This window comes from Sceloporus occidentalis, unplaced genomic scaffold, assembly GCF_023333645.1.
Source record: "Sceloporus occidentalis isolate IW3139 unplaced genomic scaffold, rSceOcc1.0.p SCAF_26, whole genome shotgun sequence".
Classification (NCBI taxonomy): Eukaryota; Metazoa; Chordata; class Lepidosauria; order Squamata; family Phrynosomatidae; genus Sceloporus; species Sceloporus occidentalis.
In genome coordinates this window covers 810766-833909 of record NW_028317006.1, presented here as the reverse complement: position 1 = coordinate 833909, position 23144 = coordinate 810766, and the positions used below count along the sequence as shown (strand labels likewise).

Here is a 23144-nt window from a genome sequence, read left to right as displayed (position 1 = left end):
GGGGGGGAGGTAGTTCTCCGTCCTTCATCCGTCATCAACTCCGATATTTATGGAGACATCATAAGGTCAAAGCCTGGATGAGGATCATGAGAGTCACTGGAGATCAGCCTGCTGGATACCCATAAAATAGTCTCCCACGAGGCACATAAACAGTTAAAACATTTTTCAAGATTGTAATGTGTGTGTAATAAATAGTTTTATGAATTATCGGCTGTTGTGTGTTTATTATTGGTTTTGTGTTAAATGTATGGGCCTTGTAGGGTGGCGGCAGGTAAAATGGTTTAAAATTAGACTCCGGAAACAAGAGACATAATGGAAATTGTTAAAATGGCACACTGTGTGCGGAGGTGCCGAGATCAGTCTGTTGCGACCTGTACCTTATCAGTCTCCATGGCTGTCCTTCACCCCTGTCATGGATTTGTGTTTGTATGTTTTAGGCGGTGTGTAAGATGAATGTTACAATGTGATCTAAGGTGTTTTACTTGAAAGATCAGTAATACATGTGATAGAGAGAGCTACATATATGTAGCTCTCTCTATCACATGTATTACTGATCTTTCAAGTACCGTATTTGCTCGATTATAAGACGACCCTGATTATAAGACGACCCCCCAAAATCTGAATATTAACTTAGGAAAAAAAGAAAAAGCCTGAATATAAGACGACCCTAAAGGAAAAAAGTTTTACCAGTAAATGTTAATTCATGTAAACTATTTTTTTAAATAAAAGCTATGATTGAGAAAAATATTTTTTTTGTTTTTATTTCCTTGTATTTTCCAACCTGTCCCCCAGTTACGCACATCTGCCCCCAGGCTTGCCACACCAATATGGCACTGTGGCCCATGATATGCCTTTTAACCCTCTATATGCCACTGTGCCCCATGGTATGCCTTTTGACACCCTATGTGCCACTCTGCCTCCAGAAATGCCTTATACCCCTATATCCCATTCTGGCATTTAGGGGGTTAAAATGCATATTATGGGGCAGAGTGGCATATAGGGAGGTATAAGGCATTCCAGGAGGCAGAGTGGCATTAAGGGAGTTAAAAGGCATTGTATAGAGCACTCTGCCTCCAGAAATGCCTTATACCCCTATATGCCACTCTGGCATTTAGGGGGTTAAAAGGCATATTATGGGGCAGAGTGGCATATAGGGAGGTATAAGGCATTTCAGGAGGCAGAGTGCTCTATTAAATGCCCCCTTAACGCCACTCTGCCTCCTGAAATGCCTTATACCTCCCTATATGCCACTCTGCCCCATAATGTGCCTTTTAACCCCCTAAGTACCAGAGTGGCATATAGGGGTATAAGGCATTCCAGAAATGCCCTATGCAACCATTTAACGCACACACACACACACACACACACACACTTACCGGTGCACACACACACACACTTACCGGTGCTTCCAATTTCCTGCTGTATTGCCGAGGCAGCGGGTTGATGTCTCCTTCCGCTGCAGCCGGAAGGAGGTGGAGTTGGCAGCGGGGGTTTGTCTGCGTCCGTTGCGGATACCTTCCCCGGCTGTCAGAGATCAGAGTGCGGGGAACTCTGATCTCTGACAGTCGGGGAAGGTATCCGCGACGGACGCAGACAACCCCCGCTGCTAGCCACACCTCCTTCCGGCTGCAGCGGACCCCCGGCAGGAGCACCGGTAAGTGTGTGTGGGGGGGGGGAGACAGGAGGATCCAGGTCCCCTGCAGCGGTGTGGGGGATCTGGATCTTAGTCTCATAATCAGACCTCTATTTGAGGTCTGATTAGAAGACGACCCCGATTAGAAGACGAGGGGTATTTTTCAGAGCATTTGCTCTGAAAAAAACCTCGTCTTATAATCGAGCAAATACGGTAATACATGTGATAGAGAGAGCTACATATATGTTGGACTCCCTGCACATACATAACACTACTCATGCAGGTAGCATTAAACATGGACATAGCATTAAACATGGAGATAGAATTACACATAGAGATAACAGTAAACATGGACATAGCATTAAACACGGATATAGCATTACATGGGGATATGATATTAAACATAGATATAGCAATAAACATGAGCATAGCATTACACATAGACATAATATTAAATGTGGACATAGCATTACACATGGACATAGCATTAAAAATGGATATAGCATTAAACATAGACATAGCATTGCATACGGAGATAGTATTAAACATGGAGACAGCATTACACATGTATATTGCATTAAACATGGAGATATTATTACACATGTATATGGCATTAAACATGGACATAACATTAAACATGGATACTGCATTAAATATGAACATATCACTACTCATGGAGATAACATTAACCATGGATATCACATTAAACATGGATCTAGCATTAAACATGGAGATAGCAGTAGACATGGATATAGCATGAAACATGGAGACAGCAGTAAACATGGATATAGCAGTAAACATGGATATAGCATGAAACATGGAGACAGTATTAAACATGGACATATCATTACACATGGATATGGCATTAAACATGGACATAGCATTAGACATGGACATAGCGTTAAACATGGACATAGCATTAAACATGAAGATAGCATTACACATGGATATAGCATTAAACATAGAGATAACATGGATAACATAGAGATAACATGGATTAAACATGGACATAGCATTAAACATGGACATAGCATTAAACATGGATTGAGCATTAAACATGGATATTGCATTAAACACAGACATAGCATTACAGGTGGATATGGTATTAAACATAGATATAGCATTAAACATGGGCTTAGCATTACACATAGAGATAACATTAAAGATGGACATACAACTATTCATGGAGATAACATTAAACATGGAGATCGCATTAAATATGGATATAGCATTAAACATGGATATAGCATTAAATATGGAGATAGCTTTACACATGGACATAGCATTAAACATGGATACCTGTCACGTCACCAGAACGTCATATGACATTTCTATGTTATAATTCTAATACATGTATTATATATATATATATATATATATATATATATATATATGAGACCTCATTTTGTTTGTCTAAAGATATGTGTATGAGTTTTTATTTTACATTTCCATTTTTATCCTCACGCCATCATTCCATCTACCCCTCCAAATTCTTCTCACACTGGCTAAAGTAACTTACAACCGCCCTAAACCGCTGCAACCTGTACCTTATCAGTCTCCATCGCTGTCCTTAACCCCTGTCATGGAGTATAATGTTAAGCAGTGTTTGTATGTTTTAGGCGGTGTGTAAGATGAATGTTAAAATGTGTTCTAATGTGTTTTACCCAAAAGATCAGTAATACATGTATTAGAGAGAGCTACATATATGTTGAACTCCCTGCACATACATGTGTAGAAGATTATAGCTGAGACTGTTAAAGAGTCAGCGCTCTGTGTTTTCTCTGGAAGATGAATGATGTATGTGTGTTACAGAGAGCTGTGTATATGTTGGGCTCCCGGCATGTCTGTGTGCAGGAGACACCCTAACAGAAAGTCAATACTATGACATCATAAGACAGTGATGTTCCATCTCTCAATTGCAGGGGGAAGATAATGCTGCGGCCAGTTATAACCAGTTTCTTTTATTAACTTTACATTGTATTTATGTTAAACATACGAGTCAGAACCCAAATTTTAAGGACAATATGAAGATGCTGAATAGTTAATACTATAGATTGCCAGCTATTCCTGTACATATACCATCGAGCCGGTCCTTGTATATAATACAAAGCACAGGGGGCACAGCGACGGGTTCTGGCCTAGGCACAGGCCTCCATAGTTTCCTGGATTCCTTTATAAGTCGGGCACCAGAATTTGATGTCATACCCTGATGCACAGAAGGGGATGGGGCGGCAGGAAACACTATCTCATTTAGGCCTAAGTCAGCGCCGAAAGTAAATACATCATTGGAGGGGAGCAGGTAGTTCTCCGTCCTTCATTCGTCCTCAGCGCCAACGATATTTATGGAGACATCATAAGGTCAAAGCCTGTATGAGGATCATGAGAGTCACTGGAGATCAGCCTGCTGGATACCCATGAAATAATCTCCCACGAGGCGCATAGTTTTCAAGATTGTAATGTGTGTGTAATACCATTACATAAGTTATGGTGGGTAAAAGGTGATGGAAACCCTTCCACTTAAATTTAAGGGGTAGTAGAAGTATTATTAAACACTCATCTACAGACACCAGACAAGCCAGAAGGCTTGTTTTTCCCTCAGAAATCTCATGGTGCTTTCACAACCACAAGGGATTCTGGGTAGGCACATGCAAATAAGGTTCACAATTATCACCTTTGCCTCTATATCTACTATTATGTGTGTGTAATAAATAGTTTTGTGAATTCTCGGCTGTTGTGTGTTTATTATCGGGTTTGTGTTAAATTAGACTCCGGAAACAATAGACATAATGGAAATTGTTAAAATGGCACACTGCGTGCGGAGGTGCCGAGATCAGGTTGTTATGCCAGCAGGTGCTATTACAGATGTGGTGGAACTAGTCCAAAGCCTCTGTATTATGCCACCAGCTCCTGTAATATCACCCAGCCCCTTAATTGTCCCCCAGACCCTCTATCATCTCCCAGTATTATCCCACCCAGCCTCAGTATTGTCTGTGTGCAGGAGATTATTACAGAGACACTCTAACAGAAAGTCAGTACTATAAAGAATTTCTTTATGCTATTTAATTTATAAATACATTTTCTGATGTTTCTAAACACACGTTTGCAACATTTAGATTCTTATACCCAGCAAACATTCTGAGATTCAGGTCCCAAAAATGGACACTTGTGATATATTGCCGGAGGGGAAGTGGCATGAAGCTTCTATACAATAATTCTCCATTGTAACCCTTCTTTTTCACATCTTTCCCATACAGTATGTGTGGACTGTGACCTGCAGTACCGCAGCTTGCCTTTAGGCGGCAGATTAACGCATGTACATCATGGCTCGCACCGTTTATTTTCGTTATTGTGTATATTAATCTGCTTTTATTGGTAATTGTATACGATTGTACATTGAGACCATATTACCTTACAAGAAGGCTGGCGTTATGTTTATTGAAACAGTTTCAAAACAGGCTGCTAAATCCGTTTTATTACATCAACCATTATCCTCTTTCCCTAACAACCACGTCGGTTACACATACCAGACGTGAATATGATTGATACGTGCGCGCTTTAGGCCTTCTGCGACCTTCACCTCAGCCTCCAAGGTTGCCATAGTGACGCACCTTCATCTAGTAATACGGTCTCTTGTTGCTATGGTAACAGCGCAGTTTCCTCCCCCCTGAAGATAATTCTCAGCTCTCGCGGTATTTACCCTGTCAGCTCCGGACACCGGCCGCACAAAGGGACCGGGCGCTGCGAGGGGTTCCGTGAGTATAACAGCCTTTCCTTCTCGCTCACACAATGAACGTTACATTACGCCCTCTCCGTTAGCTCCCCTCCTCCACACCGGGGCCCGACACCCTCTGCGAACATCCGCGCTGCTGCATCAGCATCACTGGCACATCGCCATGCACTTTGTCACTGCGAGCCCCTGCCTGTCAGCAGCTTCCTAACCTGGACACCGGTGCAGCGTCACCCCGCTCCCTGAATGCAGTGCAAGGATATACATTGTGCAGGAGTTCTCTCGCGTGTCATAGGCCGTTAAGAAGTAAAGGCTTAAGGGGGCACACAAAACCTGGCGGTCACAAATAGCCCCCAGGCCCCTGCTGGATATCCCAGAACCAGGGGGCCACTCAGATCACCTTACAGTTCTTTATCTGTATATATATATATATATATATATATATATATATAATCTCCTATACGACTATTGGTTAAATCCCGTTTTTTATGTTATATTTTTAATGTAATTTCAGGTAATACTCTTTTCAGACATAATGGCAACTCCGACGGCCGTGAACCCCAGCGGTGAGTGAACAGCACTCCTCATGTCCTTTACACTTTTCAGCAATTACGTAGCATGCAGAAATTGGGAAACTCGCCACAAGAGCTGACATATTGTGTGCATTGTTCCTGTAAAACACAATTAAAATGCACCCTAACCCGTCCTCATGTAGGCGGGAAATACCTGTCACAAAGAGTCAATGCTGCGTTTCCAATGCCCCAGGGCACACTGGAGTACGACAAGTCGTGTGATTTTACCTGTTGAAGGTTACCCATCCAAAGAAAAAGCTGGCGGAGGCAATGGGCCACAGAACCCCGGCTGTAGCCTAATTAGTAGCCACCAAAGTGCAGACTAATCTGGTTAATGATCTTCTTGTTCCCTAACTTTAAGTCTGTCAGTCGGTTCCCTTTCCTTTAAAACTTTAGTGAAGAACTTAGACGTAATTGGTTATAATGACGGACCAAGGTAACCGATAAAGGATAAAATCCATTCTACTGAAACATATATATGTATATATATATATATATATATATATCATACCATTATATACTTATATAATCATTTATCTACCAAGCCCTTAAATGACAACATGGAAGTCTTTAGTAGTAACACATAGCAAGGTTATATGTGACTGCACTCGCACATATCTCGCACATATCTCGCACATATCTTTCAAAGTAAAAAAACGTTTGTCCTGCTTTTTTGCAGACTATTGAGAATTACGTTAATGCAACCTGTCTGCTTCAATGCCAGAAGCATTAATGTTTAATTTTGTGATGGGGAGAGGTGATACGGAGTGAAAATGTTGTAAGCTTAGGAGTGCTGGTCATCGCTACTTTACCCAGCTAAGCTTTAATGTGCTGCAGTCAAGTCCCCACTAACATTCATTATTGTTATTTAGCTGCTCTATAAATAAAAGATAATAATAATAATAATATTAATCGGGCAACTTATTTATGTATTCGGTCCCATCACCAGAAAATGTACAAGGTACAGATACGACGACACATTCCATGTCAGATGTTAAAATAATACTTTAGAAAAACAGGAGCACATATTTTAGTTTTAAATTTCTGATAAATTAACTTCTTTCAGCACATAAAGGTTGTTCCTTCAATAGAAAACAAGTGTTGAGCAGCAGGAACCTTTTCAACAAACGCTAGCTTCTGATGAAAGCCACTTTGGCCTTCATTTAATGAATTGTTTACTATCACATAGTAGCAAATGTGACATATTATTATTAATATTATTATCTTTTTTTTATATAGCGCCAACAATTTACGCAGCGCTTCTCTAACCTGTGAATTTTCACGTATCCACCGTTTTTTGTTAGGCAGAATTATTTGTTTATTTGACACATTATTATAATTATTAAATAATAATAATAATATCTATATAGCACCAACAATTTACAAGTACACCATTTAAAACTGCTAAGTGTGCCCAGATGAAGACATGCAACATGCCTAGAGGTTCCACAAGAAATTGGTAATAACATGTAACATCATAAGCTTTTTATTATAATTATATTGATCTCTCAGCCCGGGACAATACTTTAGTGTTTTGTATGCTATATATATATACGTATGCTATCTATATGCCTTTAATCGTTGGATGTGAATAGCGAAGATGTATAGAAGAGACCTCGGGGTTGACTCTGCGGGTTTCTGTAGGACCGTGGTATACATGACCTGCGTCATTGGGCTTGTATCGCTGCTGTTACTCATGCAAGAGACTGAATTGTAGAGAGGCCGATAGGGATGTCGTCTCGTTCTGAGCTGAATACAAATGCGTGCCCCCCTCCTCCTTCTCCATCTCAACCATTTGTGCCGAGGTTCCTGCATACAGATGAAGCTTCTGTCTCGCCAGAAGCCTTTCTCTTCTGGAAAGAATCACTGCCCGATATTTCTCAGATTCATATTTGAAAAGGTAAAACTTTTCCGGAGCTCTCGAAGGCCTAAGAACTGCGTAGATCATGTCTGGTTATGTTGTCACTTTTAAACACAAGCCTTTTTTTTTTTTTAACATTGACGCTCAAAAGTCTTTTGTCTGTGGCTTTCAGTAATGGGGGTAGATGATCCTCTGCTAGATTTGCTGGTCTTGAAAAGAAGGATTGAGTCCGTTTACATAATTGCCCATTCATTGGAAAGCGGACCTCTGCGATGAAAGACCGAGGTAGTGAAAGTAACCTTCGAGTAGATGTCCCTCTTCTTTCTCCTAAGCATTTGTCTGCAGAGAGGCCAGCAAGCTCGCTGGGTACGTCCAGGCCGGGGCCATTTGCTGTGCGAGTTAGTTCGTAACAGAAATGCTTTGTATGAATGTAAATCGTGATCACCGCCTTCCAGAATCTCCTTGTGCACAATTGCTGTATGGGCTACAGGTTGGAGAGAGGATCTGTTTTAAGGGCTTTCTCAGCTTTCTCGATTCATAATACCACAGAAAACGGATCGGACCGGTGTAATTCCATGTGCCAAATGCCTTTACTTTGTGTACTTCCTAGTAATCTATTGATTTGCCTCTAATCGGTCTATGTTATTCGCAGAAATGACAACAGACATCCCGGGATCTGTGAGTTTGCCTGGGGCCACAATGGCTGCTGGACAAGTGAGGATGGCAGCCGCTATGCCAGCGCGGGGAGGAAAAAGACGCTCAGGGTAAGCAGATTTAAATCCGAATTTGTGTGAGGGTCCATGCTATAGAGTTGCGGCCCAGGCAAGACTTCTGCAAGCGGTGGATGATCAATGCATATAATAGTTATGTGATTTTACACTTGTAATGCCAAGTATTAGACATAGATTTCCATACGTAGTCTCTCACTATGATCACGAATAATTAAAATATCCAACGTAGGCAAAAAAGAATATATTCTTGGGTACGCTGCATACCTCATGTCAATGGTATTTGATATATTAACAGAGAGAAGCTATAATCTCTTGTGATGGCAACTGTATGGTTATTATAGGATAATATATTCTTTATTAGGTCATCTGTGTTCATACAGGGATTTCGGCTGTGATATAACAATGAGAAGATCACATATTTGATAATTAACCCTTCTGAGATGGGGAAAACCTAGTTATGCCTATAGAACAAAGTTTATGAGAGTATTTGGCCTTTAAGCAAAAATATTATTGTAGCTCAATGGGAATTGATGGGAAGCAGTCTGCATGACCCCGGTGTAACAGCGTAATTCATGAAATGAGAGAGATCTATGTGGATACATTCTGCAAACATCGAATAATGCTTTTTTCACATAAAATTAGTGAGGATAGGCACTCTCCATTTATTACGTATTTGAAAAACAGAATTTGACAGCAGATAAAAACCATACAGCCCATTGTGTCTGCTTATTTTTCCTGCTATGAAGGAGCCATGTTTACATTCTCACTGTATTTAACCTCTGCTGCTTCTGTTGGGCGGCTGTTCCGCATATCTCCCACCCTCTCTTTTGGAATTTATTTTCTTCTCTGTATATTGTCCCGGTAAGTCCACAATTCCCAGAGGTAAACTTCCTCCTGCATTGCCTTGAGTTCACCATTCTTAAGTGTGTACCGACTCTAGTGACTTATGTGGGACCTGAATTGTAATCCCAAAGGAGTGGCTATCCCTTTGTGATGCTGCCCACGACGGAGTGGAAGTCTTTAGTGCCCTGGCACAGATCACAGTGACATTTGTCCCACGTGGCTATAGCGGGTAGAATCCTGGAGTATGAAACTCCCAGATTAAATACATCATTATCTTTGCAGACGGGTTCACATGAAATATAAAATGGATCACAGCAATGCAAACAAGTCCCTTGAGGTCAAAAGAACAACCGCTGTTAAAAAAAACAACATTTTGAGTGTTTGATATAAATCTGGATACAAGCACTCTCTGGCTTGTCTTACAAAATACAATGGTGTTTATACAGTATATAATGAGCAATATCTTGAAAAGTGGTCTATAACAACCACTTAAATGTTCCTGCTAACTGTAACCAGGCCTTAGGTTGCTATGGCAATAAGTCTACTTTTCACAGTTTGCCCCCGACCCACCTCAACTACACTACCCGTCCTCTCCTTTCATAGCAGTTTGTTATTATGTGTGATTTTACATTTATCCTACGGACTCTGATTGTAAAGCGCTACAGAATCTGGCGCTATATAAATAAATGTAATGTAGCACAATTACCTGTTACGTCAGCTCTAATGCCAAGATTTGTTTTGCCGAGTGCCAGTTTGTTGGACGGCACTGACCAGTATACATAGATCCTAATGGGAAATGCCATTATACATGCTGGGCGTTGCTAGATTAATCAAATGAAAGTGTCTCCTAACATCTCTTTATTGATGGTGACATTGGCAATCTCCTTATGCATGTTATTAAAACTAAAATACAGGGTTGGTAAGTTTTAATAACACATGCACAGATACATTTAAATGCTATAAATGAGGATTAGTTGACACAGTATAAAACTTAAATCTATTCATTGAAAAGTCAGCTAGATCATGTTTTCATTTTCGGTTAATAGCATTACATTTGTAACTACTTACTTTAGTAGCTTTTTGCCACTGAATATTCAACATGTAGGGCTTGTCAATGTGTTAATTGTAGAAAATAGATGACTTGGGGACGATTATTGCACAGGTAGGACTGATTGATGTATTTCCTTAACGCTCAGGTGTATAAAAAGGTTGTTCACAGAAAACCCAGCAAATGTGCCTTTCTCCTTTGTGCTGGGCCAGAGTTTAATTATCCCTGTCCACTGTTTGATCACATCTTCTATGTTCTATAATACATATTATCTTTTTGATTACTTATTGAACTCATTGTTTAAGGACACTATACAGTATGGCACATCTTTTAGATGCTCTTTGATTTTTGAACATAGATGATACCAGTAGAGGGCGCCATTACACTACAAATGTAAACGCTCATTCGCAGCGCATGAGAGAACCAGTCTACCAAACCATTGGCCTCGTAAAAGGAGCAGCAACTTGGACAAAAGCAATACGAATGTTTTGTGAATGTTTTTAGAAATGCAGTTGTCTCCACTTGCAATTGAGAAATCCTCTATGGTGTGTAGTTACTCCATACGTTAATGTGGGAAATGTGTCAAATGGCTTCTTGAGTCTATGCCCTATATTTTTTTGTCAGAAAAAAAAAAGAAAGCTTTATATTTTTACATATTGAATGAAGACAGGTGCTAATCAGAATGTCTGGGCTCTGCATAGAATTCCCGATATGCTGGGCAATTCCAAGGTCCAAGGTGAAGGACCGATTAAAGTCTAAGTCTGTACATGAGGACAATGGGCAGACTAGATGGGCTGAACGGTTCTTATCTGTAATATTCAGCATGCTACTGATTTCATGTACATGCGTCTTTCAATCTGTCTGTCAAAACAACAAAAGTGCATCCGTCGTCCCCCTTTAGATTGCTTTAATTAACATGCATTGTATTGTCCTATCCTGATGTATGTTTAAAATATGAGATGTATACCCAAAAAGTGCCCACGTTGTAGCTAATATATGGCTTTTCTGAGCAATGATCGCCTTTGTTATGGAAGAACGAGACAGATGTATTTTTGCATCTGCAAATCAAGGTGGGTCTGTGTATTTGACAGAGGAACGCTGCGTCACTCCGCTGGTGGCTGGTGAGAAGGATGTGAGCCGTCAAACACTTTCTACCTTTCACACATCCTTTTGGGAGTGAAGCTTTCTCCTCCCTTCCGTGTGAGAGAAGAATCTGCTGGTTATCAGTGGAAGAGAGGGGAGTGTTTGCTTAACACCAGTCCATGCCTCACATCTCCCTTTTCCTGTTTCCTGAATCACGATGGTGGGAACAGTTGTATAGACCGGGCATCCAAACCTTGTCCCCAGCAGAAGTGTTCTCTACCTGTATTTAACATAGCCGAATGCCATATGATGCAGTATGTCTTCCCCAGCCGGCAGTTATCGTTATAGTGTTGTCTTTTCTATGCCCTATTCCTTTAAAAAAAATCAACTTTTGACCACAGTAGACTAAGCAACACAGCGGGATTACAGTGGGTTAGGTATCAACAAAAATCTAAATGTAAAAAGGAGTCTTATCACTGTAGGAACCTACTGATTTGGCCCCTTCCATTGATTGCTATGGTGATAAGACCAATTTGAAAACATTGTAGCAGAATCACTATTGATGCATAAATCCGAGCAATACCCTTCCCTACTCCAAGCTGTGCGATTGATTCTCATGTTTTCCCTGGTAGAATGGAGTTCGATGATGAAGACGGAGAAGGACCCAGTAAATTTTCAAGGTTTGTAATCTTCTGGCTTCTGTTTTCCTTTGAGTCTTGTGATGTATGTGAGTGATGTGCTGGTAGCACAGGCTTTCTGAAAACCTCTCGTATTCTCCATAGGTATGACTATGGGTTGCAGATATGTACGGATATGGTAAGAGAGGGCTTCTGGAGGACCCCCCTCATCTTCTCAGCAGGTTGATGATCCCTGCTGAGAGAGAGCTGGTTGTTTCCAGGTTGGAAGATGACCTATACCCTTCTGAGCGAGAACACCTGACGAGGTAGGATGTCGAGCCTTTGCTTGGTCTGCTAAAAAAAAGAGCTGACTCATAGCTAATAGATCAGAACTCTATTGCTAGATGGACCTACATAATGCTCTAGTATTTAACACCGATTCTGGCATCATGTGACCATGCATCTTAATTTTATACTTTGTGCTTGCAAACCTGTGCATAAGGGAATGAATACAGGTTTAGAATGTAGAGATAGATTACGCTTTGCATATATGTTTGTTGAGGCGTTTATGTATCAGGATATGTATATATATATATATATATCTCCATTAGAGAGATAATATTATATGACTAGGTGACTGCATGCATGTAAGTGAGTGACAGGTGCAGCATGAGGCCAAATAAATAGTATAATGTTCCAGATCACCATTAGAGTTGGACTCCAAGCTAATAATCATTCATTGCTGACCAGTTAAACTGTTAATCTGGTCCTGCCCTACATTCCAATGTCAGGAAGTCATGTAACTGATTGATGTTCTGCAGGTCCTTTCACCACTAAAAGGCTAAAGGAAGAATGCTCTGCTCAGCTGAGGCAGGACTAAGGTTGAAAATAAGATGGCAGCCTCCCTGCGTTGATGGATTGTTAGTGTTGACGCTTCACAGCTGTATACCCAGTGCTCTTTCTAAAAACGTTCCCATTAACTCCACTTCACTCTTTGTGGACGCCTCTTTCTTTCAGTCACCGTGAGGCCTGGATTTGGAATTAGCATAAGGAAGCCTGGCACATGAATATTTGTACTGACATTAATCTGCTGTCTGACGCAAATGCTCCTTCACAAACCATGCCAGCAAGACAATACCTGCACACCAGTATAAATATTTAACGAAAGCCAAAACCCTCAGTTATAACAATAAATAAACCCGTTATGGCACACAATATGGAAAAAAAAAGTATAATAAGTCAAAATGAAATGTTTAGTTTAGTTTACAAAAGGTAATAAGATGTTTCTAGAAGAGAGGATACTTTTCATTTTGAATTCATTAGCATCTTTAACTAAACAATTCTAATGAGTTCAATGAAATAATGATTCATTGCAGTACTTTATGTATTAATATTGGTGTGTATGTAGATTCTTGCTAAAGTTGTATGGTTGAGGTTATAAGTGAACCCGCACAGAAAACAAATTTATATTAATCAACAGAATGTAGAGGTATAAAGAGGTATGTTGTGTTTATTTTTTTAAAAAAAAGCTTAAATTAAAAAGGAAATAAATTCCAAGAGGGAGGCATTTTTTTTATACGAATAGGCTGGAAGATGGAAGACAGAGGCATCGTGTTTTAATATTCCACTTAACAGAAAATGTAGTAGATACCTGAATCTGACATTTAGTTGGGGTAGTACAGGCAAAAACAGTAAAACATTCAAGAAAGCTTTTCTAAAGAATTAATAAGTAAAATGTGATTCAGGACTAGGTGGGCCGTCTTTTCTGCCATCACTGACTATGTACGGTATATACTTCAGCCTCCTGTTATTGGAAGTCATTATTCTTTTGACAGACTTGGCATATTTTAATGACATCTCTTATATGTTCTCAGAGCCAGGGCTGACTTCAGACATTTTCTTGGCCATTATGAACCTAAGATCCAGGGCCCTAGCCTTTCACAGCTCATCATGGTAATCCCCAAGGTGCTCTGAATAATAAAAACTATTAAACCCTTCTTCCCATGTTAAGAAGGAACCCCCCCTCAAACATTGGTGTTCAAGATGCCAATGTGGGGGAGTACAGTGGCATCAGGCAGTGGGGGAAAAGTCAAAGCCATGGCTATATACAACCGTACCCGCTATAACCTAGAATGGCTTAAAGCAGTCCTAAGAAAGTCATAATTGGGTTTTAAAATTGTTTGTAATTTTGTGTGCCTTGCTGATTGATGTGAAACTGTTTTCAGGAGACGGGTTCACTTTACATTTGAAACTTCGTCTTCACAGAACGCACAGATTAGCGCTGTTCCCGGAGAAAGAATCGTTTACTTTTGCGTTTTCCTGGTGTGCACTTCTCCTGCCTTTATCCTGTGTGTGGACTAGAACACAGCGATTGAAGAGCTACATAGTGAATAACGGGTTATCCAAAACCGATGCCACTTTTACAACCAAAAGCATGGGCAGCTGACCGCTGGTTCTTCGTTTTGTGTCAGACACCAACTCCCAATGCCCTGCTGCAGACGACCGATGTTGTAGTATAACGATAGATGGATTACCAACTGTGCCGTGCAGTGTAACACTGGGGTGGCCTGATACCTTTTATTTAAGCACAATTCAGAAAAAACATATTCTGTGGGATTTTCGTTTTCTTGCCGTATGCTTTTTGTCTTGTGTTAAATAAAAGGACGGCCGCACTGTGTATAGCATGGGATGCTCCAGCGTCAGGCTGCCAAAATCCCTTTGTAATTAATGTGTTGGTCAGTAAAGGAGTTGGATTGGTGCTATGCATGTCACGTCACAGTCACACAAATATTTCCTGCATTCAGGATCTCCGGCTCAGCAGTGAGCGGCACGTGTGTTTGTGCGTCACGCTAAGTTTGATGGGGCACACGGACACACACTGCGATCTGCTGACATGTTCTGCATGCAGGAACGACCAGCACGCACTACACATCGAAGCAGTCACCAGATGTCCAGCTTGTCAACCAGTTCATTTTTTTTCCCCGTTTGATGTTTTGTGAAACTCTCCAGCTCTCTTAATAGCTTATAAATTACTAGTGAGTAAGTATTACATAGCGACCATTTGCTAACAAGAAGTCCTACATCTAACTTTTAAACTTTTTACTATATAGTTTATAAAGTTTATATACTGGTGCAGGTTAGCAGCAAATGGCGTAAAAATTAAGTTTGCATTAAAGTTTTTGAACTTAGACCAAAAGGGAAGCCGAAGTGTTAAATAATCAAGCAAAGGAGAAGCAGATCATTTAGCAAGACCTGAAATGGAGCAGACAACCAAAAGTCTGAAAAATGAAACTATTTTGGAAGCTGAACAGACATTGACTGCCACAAAGACTCTTGTATACCCACATCCTCTCCTTGTCACTGACGACCCGTCACACGTGTGTGCATTGGGTTGCGGGGACCGTGTCTCTGGACGGCTCTGCTTGGTGCTGATTCTTATACTCTTCCGTTTTTTTCTCCTGCTCTGATTCTGCTTTCAGAGAGAATCACAGTGAAATTGAAAGACGTCGGAGGAATAAGATGACACAGTACATCACAGAGCTGTCCGACATGGTTCCCACCTGCAGTGCCCTCGCACGTAAACCCGACAAGCTCACCATCCTGCGCATGGCCGTGTCTCACATGAAATCCATGAGGGGGACAGGGAATAAATCCACGGACGGAGCTTATAAACCCTCCTTCTTGACAGAACAGGTGCCGCTGGTTAACAGCCTCTCATTACCATGATTGTTTATCAGCTACAACTAGCAAGCAAAGACTCCCATTGTGAAAGTGTAGAGGGACCAATGCAGGGAGATAGAATTACTATAATGATCAGGACACATAATGGTGTGAGAAAGCAGACAATACAGATTAGCACGGGACATGTAGATGAACAGTGAGGGGAAGTCATAGAAGAAAAGAGCAACCAAAAATATATTTCCCCAGTTTGGGGTATTTATCAGATAAAAATATTAGAACAATACAGGATTCCTTACTTCTATGTCGCTGTAGGACAAGACAACTCAGGTGGGCTTTGATTTGTAATATAGGGCTTCAGCGCTTTGTACTTTTACATTTGTGTACCTTAAGTCAGGTAAGAATGGGTAATATTAATAGGTTTTGGGGTGGCCCGGAAGAAATCTCTGGAACATGAGTCTTTTTGTTTTTCACTTCTCATAGGAGCTGAAGCATCTCATCCTGGAGGCCGCGGATGGTTTCCTTTTTGTGGTGGCAGCAGAAACCGGGAGAGTGATCTATGTATCGGACTCTGTCACCCCTGTGTTAAACCAGCCACAGTCGGAGTGGTTTGGGAGCACGTTGTACGAACAGACGCACCCCGACGACATCGAGAAACTCAGGGAACAGCTGTGCACCTCCGAGAACTCCATGACAGGTGTGTTCCATGTGTACAACGCACGGTAAATAGGTGAAATGTAGCTTTGTACTATGGATACTTTGTATTATATTGTATCAAAAGTTATTCTATGGTGCCTATTAAATATACCTCTTTATGTATTTCTTAAAACATATATATTAAGGATCAGAGGCTTAAGTGTGGCTCGGATATAGGCCGCACCCTAAAAGTTTGGTGCTTTTTTAAAGAAAAAGTTTTGTAATAGATATGCTGCCACTCTGTCCCCCCCACCCCCGAGATATGCTGCCACTCTCCCCCCCCCGAGATATGCTGCCACTCCCCCCCCCCGAGATATGCTGCCACTGTCCTCCTCCCCCTGAGATATGCTGCCACTGTCTCCCCCGCCCCCCGAGATATGCTGCAACTCTGTCCCCCCCGGACTTACCAGAGCAGACTCCTGGGTGTCTTGCCGGGCCGGCGGGGGACATCTACGAAATACGCGTATACAACTTCCGGTGCCGCCACTCAGCGGATGTGCCGGCACCAGAAGTTGTATATGCGTATTGCGTAGATGTCCCCCTCTGGCCCCGCAAGACACCTGGGAGTCTGCTCTGGTAAGTCTTGGGGGCAGAGGTAAAACGCACCGTGGGAATTCCCGGCAAGGGAGATTGTCAAAGCACATCGTGCAGACGTGCCGGCAGCGGAGGTTGCTTACGCGCATTGCTGCTGCCGGTGAACGTCTGCACGATGCGCTTAGACAATCACGTGGAAAGTGCTGGCAGGGGAGGCTGTCTGAGCGTATCGGGGAGTAGGATGCGGGTCCCCTGCACTGCTGCGGAGATCTGTATCCTAACCCTGCTGCCTGCCCAGCGCCCGAAACTACATGTCCCGGGCATCAGGCGCTAGACCCCGAATATAGGCCGCACCCCCACTTTAAAGACTTAAATTGGGGGGAAAAAGGCCTATATTCGGGCCAATACGATATATATATATATATATATATATTATATATACATATATTAACTGCAGTTCCTTCTTATTCATTTTAATAATCCCTTTCCCTCACTTTCCTGCCTGTTAGATAGATAAGATAGACCCTTCCATTTGTCCCGGGCTAGGGGAAAAAATTGGATAAATATTAGATGATTGTAACTTCTACCTTTAGCTTTTTCCTGTGTCTTAACCACACAATCTTTATTAATGCTTTTCTCATAGCGAGCAATGTTTCAGCATGGACTATGATAAACATAAGATGGGGATAGTTGTGATGAATGTGAAATAGTTTGCAGTATTTTGTAGTATTTTGATCAAATAGTTTAATATTTAATATATAATATCAGATTACTAAAAAAAATAGCAAATTTGGAGCAATCAGCACACGAAATAAAAATTCCAACAATAACTATTCTTCCTCACAGACCTTCAGTAGGATTATTCTCTAATCCATTTTCTAACAAAGGACTTCACTATGTCAACTCACTTAAAAAGTAAGAAGATATACTAGCCACAACTTAGAGACAACGGCACTGCCTCTGTGAATTCCTGACTTGATGTTATTACATAGCAAGTGCAGCGATACATAGCGAAGGAGTCTTTAAAACAAAGTTGAATATGTGCCATTATGTGATGTGACTGCATTAAGCATAGCCTTATGAAAGCATTATCACTTGGAGAACGTGGAGCCCGGTACTTGCTGCTTTTTCAGGTCCCAGGACGAAGACAAAGCACCTGTTGGCATCTCAAACTGAGACAAAGCCAGACCTCTTGATTCTATGGGCATAGTTGAGTATTGTATACCGCCAAACACTCCTTCTAAGCGGCTTTCGTCCCACAGTGCACTGCAGGGCCTTGGCAATGGACCGCTGCTGACGGCTCCCAACAGCCCAAGTTTAGAGTTACACGCTTTCTTCCTGCAGTTTGTTATGGCAGATGTTTTGCTGGATCTAATTCTGCTTCTCGTCAGAGTAAAATATTTGCTCACCCTGCCTTGTTTTGCTTTCCCCTATTTGATGGTGCTCGAAAATGTTTAAAGTTCAGCAACTTTTCTCTGGCTTTGTTTTATTTTAGTTGTAATATTTCCGAGTGCTTGGATTAAGAAGAAGAAGGGGGGAAAAAAGTTTATTTTTCTTTTTTTTAACTTGTTACAGAACAAAAATTCCTTGTTTTTCCTAAAAGGGCAAGGTAACATTCCTTATCAGCTGGATCTTCCAACGGGATTATAATACTTTCTTTGTACGCTGGATGATTGTACCTGCTTTTGGAAATGACTAAAATATGCACCCCATTAGTAATACCTCTCTTATATAGAGAGAGAGCTACGTGTCATATACTTTTTCTAGAGTTTATGTCCACCTTGGCACATTGTTGACTTCTATTTGTGATATACATGAGAAAATAGGAGACGTTTACTTTGCTTAGACGTCATCCATAGCAGCAGTTGAGTGTTCTATAGAATGGTTGGGACAGCCTCACTACTCTATGTATGACCATAGGCAGTGCTATATGAATTCTTTCCATAGCCTTCTTCTTACTAGTAGTGGGTTTGCTGCTAACTTTACTCAGGAGGGCCAAATCCAAGGCATGTGCAGGGTAGAAAAGAATGATTATTCTCTGTTAAATGGGTTTGTCTTAGTCTGCCCTTCTTTAGTTTGTCGGGATCACGTGACCTTTCTCTTTTCCGTTCGGCTCCGTCTCGGCTTGGAATATTGATATGTGACTTTGGCATTGCCGCACAGTATGTGTTTGGTGTTGATAGTCTTGCTTGCAAACCATCTCGCTTTCTGGAGCAGCATCAAACACAACTTGCCACTAGTTTCCTTGTTTTTTTCCTGTGCCCTCATCTGGCTTTTTCTATTAGATTTTGATGCCAAAATAAAGTTTGGTGGTTTTTCTTCCTAGTCTTACAAAGACCGTTCCAGTCGTTCGAAGTGCTTTCTGTGTAGATGCCTCCGAATAATTTCCAGCTCTAGAAACCATTTATCATTTGTGGTCAGTCTCTTTCAAGTCATTTTATTATAGTATCTTCCATTTCCCAGTCAGTTTCCACTAAGCAAATCAATAATAATCATTATACCGTAATATTTTACCGGTAAACACCATTACAGATTATAAGTTTATTTACTTGCAAGATTTATTATATGAAGAAAAGGGACCGGTCAGCCTTAAGCACTTATGGGCTAAAGCATTTTAAGGGTTGGCTCGGTTATGTACTGACATGTTTTTATAACTACTCCATTTTTTTTTTTTGTAGTTGTTAGAACCATATTTTCTCAGCCCTCCAGATAAAACATACAAGCTTTATCTTACTGATAAACACATAGAATACCTTTCTATTTCTTAGTATCAACATACCGTATTGGCCCGAATATAGGCCGCACTCCCCCCCCCACTTTAAGTCTTTAAAGTGGGGGTGCGGCTTATATTCGGGGTCTAGTGCCCGACGCTCAGGACATGCAGTTTCGGGCGCCGGGCAGGCAGCGGGGTTAGGATACAGATCCCCGTGCAGACATTCACCGGCTGTGGCGATGAGCGTAAACAACCTCCGCTGCTCGATGTGCTTTAACAATCTCCCTTGCCGGGAATTCCCACGAGGGGAGTCCCGGCAAGGAAGATTGTTAAAGCACATCGTGCAGACGTGCCGGCAGCGGAGGTTGTTTATGCTCATCGCCACAGCCGATGAACGTCCGCACGATGCATTTTACCTCTGCCACCAAGACTTACCATAGCAGACTCCCGGTAGTCCCCCGCCGGCCCCGCAAGACACCCGGGAGTCTGCTCTGGTAAGTCGGGGGGGGGGGCCGAGTGGCAGCATATCTCGGGGGGGGACGACAGAGTGGCAGCATATCTATTAGGCTAGGTTTCCACTTGGTTTTTTTTAGCTAAAAACGCCCATAAAAACGCCAATAGCGCCACCTGGCGTTTTTTTAGTGAAAAAACGCTGCGGCCAGATGTTAGCTGTTCTTCAATAGGAAATCGCACAATGCCATATCCACTTGGCGTTTTTCTGTTTGGCGTTTTTTCAGTCCTCTTTGGCGTTTTTCTGCTTTTTTGGGCTCTGTGGCAGTTTTTCAAAATCGCAGCATGTTGACACTCTGGCGTTTTTTGCAATGAAATCTTGGCGTTTTTCTCCAATAGAAGTCTATGGGAGAGAAAAAACGCCATGAAAAAGCCATGTGGGTTTATTGCCTTGGCGTTTTTTATGGCGTTTTTTCCACAGTTACAATGCAGAGGATGGACCCAGTATCTGTGTGTCCTACGAGAAATAGGCTGGAAACAAACAGTTTCACACAAAACAAAGTTCATATTGAATTTTACACCATTTGGAACAAACATGCCATTACAAACAAACAAACATACCCAACTGGATCCTGCGTGCCAAAAGCAACAGCAAACAATTTGCACCATCATTTGGGGCCAATCTTCCTAGAGGAGCAGACATTCGGAATAAAGCATGCCTTACAAACCACAGAAAAGTGACAAAAGGGTCCGCCGGGGCGTTTAAGTAGAACTCTACCAAGTAAATGACATCGGGGGCAGATACTTGCCATTTATCCTAATCCCTTTTAGCTGGGTGAAACTTCTAACTTGTAAAGGCTGGAAAAACTGCCTAAGGTCAAAAAAAGCAATTTCCACAGAAAGGCTAAAACGCCAGAAAAAACTCCAGAAAAAACGCCAAAACGCAGAAAAATGCAGTGGCAGTTTTCTTGGCGTTTTTCATCAAGAAAAAAAACGCAGGACAAAAACCCAAGTGGAAACCTAGCCTTACAAAACTTTTTCTTTAAAAAAAGCACCAAACTTTTAGGGTGCGGCCTATATCCGAGCCAATACGGTATATATATTCCTGGCAAGGGATAGGCAACTGAGCCCCAGTGGACTACAACTCCCAGCAGTCAGAGAGCAGTGAAAGCATACCTTGAGCTGCATTTCACTGATCTCAGAATTTCAAGGAGATTTCAGCCCAGAGGACCGAGAACTGTTAATAAATCGAGGGATAAATAAATTGATTAACTATGTACAAGTGAATACACACATGCTGGATGATGTTAAAGTATCCTTAGATCTGTCCAGGGATTGACTTGCTGACAGGTGGAATCTCTGAAAGTTGGACAGCGTTTTCACACAACTCCTAGCAGAGCCAGGCAAAGTAGAGCCTCATTCTTTTCTGTACAAAACATTAGGTTAGTAGCAGAGTTATTTGAAATAAAAGTTTGAAGTGACTGAACTTTCATAATGGGACGCATGTGTTCCAGACACACATGTTCTGACAAGCACAGCGCATAACGGGAAAAGCGCCCGGCTCACACCGGTTTTATGACCAGTTGCTAATTAATTGGCAAAGCATGTAGCTGAAATCTCATACGTCTTCAGCTACTGAAAGTCCAAATGGATTCAGATGTGTGAGAGTGATTGCAGTAAGAGGGATGGAGGAAGGGCACGATCTGTTCACCTGGCGGTACTGCCTGACCCCGAGACCGGCAGAAGCCACCACTTAATCAAATGAGTGCTGTCACTAAGTATTATGCAATTTGCTTCACTGATAACAACAAAATCGCCATTACTTTCTTTAAAAAAAGAAAAATAACCTGTTCCTCAGCGGGCAGGTGCATACATTCTGACTGGGAAGCACTGGAGTTGGCATTAAAGTCTAAATAGTTTTCTCACTGAGCATAAAGTGCCGTATACAGAAATGTATCTTAGCTTTGAGAAAAACCTGGTTTCATCTCATTTTGCTCCAATAAACACCCTTTATCTACAGACATGGAAGCTGTCGGCAGTCATATTTCGGGTGACTTTAGCTCCTCAAACACCACACTGAGCTGATGCTTTATGGCAATGCTAATGAAGTCAGCCGCTCCCCAGACTTTCATTCATCAGAGAGTCCGGGTGGGTGATTGATATTGAGACAGTATGATCAGGAGTCTGAGTGTTTGTTTAGTAGATCGGGTTAAGTTTAAAGAGCTATAACACATACTAATATGCAACTGTCTGAAAACATTTTATACAAAAATATAGAAATAATTATAACCTTTTGTATTGACAGCTCTTACTGTTCTGCTATTTGAATCAGATGTATGTATCAGCAATCATCTACCCCAAGGGGGTTAATATACTGGTGACTGTGCATTTAAAATGAATACAATTTGAGGCGATACAGTCTTAAGAGGAAAGAGGAATGGGCAGAACACCCTTTACAGTCTGATAGGCAGTTCAGTGTGATATGATTTATCAGTTCAGTGTGATATGATTTATGAGTTCAGTGTCATATGATTTATCAGTTCAGTGTGATATGATTTATGAGTTCAGTGTGATATGATTTATGAGTTCAGTGTCATATGATTTATCAGTTCAGTGTCATATGATTTATCAGTTCAGTGTGATATGATTTATCAGTTCAGTGTGATATGATTTATGAGTTCAGTGTGATATGATTTATCAGTTCAGTGTGATATGATTTATGAGTCCAGTGTCATATGATTTATGAGTTCAGTGTGATATGATTTATGAGTTCAGTGTCATATGATTTATGAGTTCAGTGTGATATGATTTATCAGTTCAGTGTGATATGATTTATCAGTTCAGTGTGATATGATTTATCAGTTCAGTGTCATATGATTTATGAGTTCAGTGTGATATGATTTATGAGTTCAGTGTGATATGATTTATCAGTTCAGTGTGATATGATTTATCAGTTCA

The 23144-nt window shown here is 41.3% G+C and overlaps 1 protein-coding gene across 3 annotated transcripts in view; it reads left to right on the top strand.

Moving 5' to 3' along the window:
• The first annotated feature begins 5895 nt into the window (after positions 1-5895).
• LOC149299988 (aryl hydrocarbon receptor nuclear translocator 2-like) overlaps positions 5896-23144 on the top strand; it is a 33035-nt gene continuing 15786 nt past the window's right edge. For all 3 annotated transcript variants that reach the window (XM_089485630.1, XM_089485629.1, XM_089485628.1), the window contains exons 1-5: positions 5896-5926; positions 8446-8557; positions 12131-12178; positions 15595-15808; positions 16277-16490. In XM_089485630.1, the coding sequence (XP_089341756.1) occupies positions 5896-5926; positions 8446-8557; positions 12131-12178; positions 15595-15808; positions 16277-16490 (619 nt within the window). The remainder of the gene's footprint in view (positions 5927-8445; positions 8558-12130; positions 12179-15594; positions 15809-16276; positions 16491-23144) is intronic.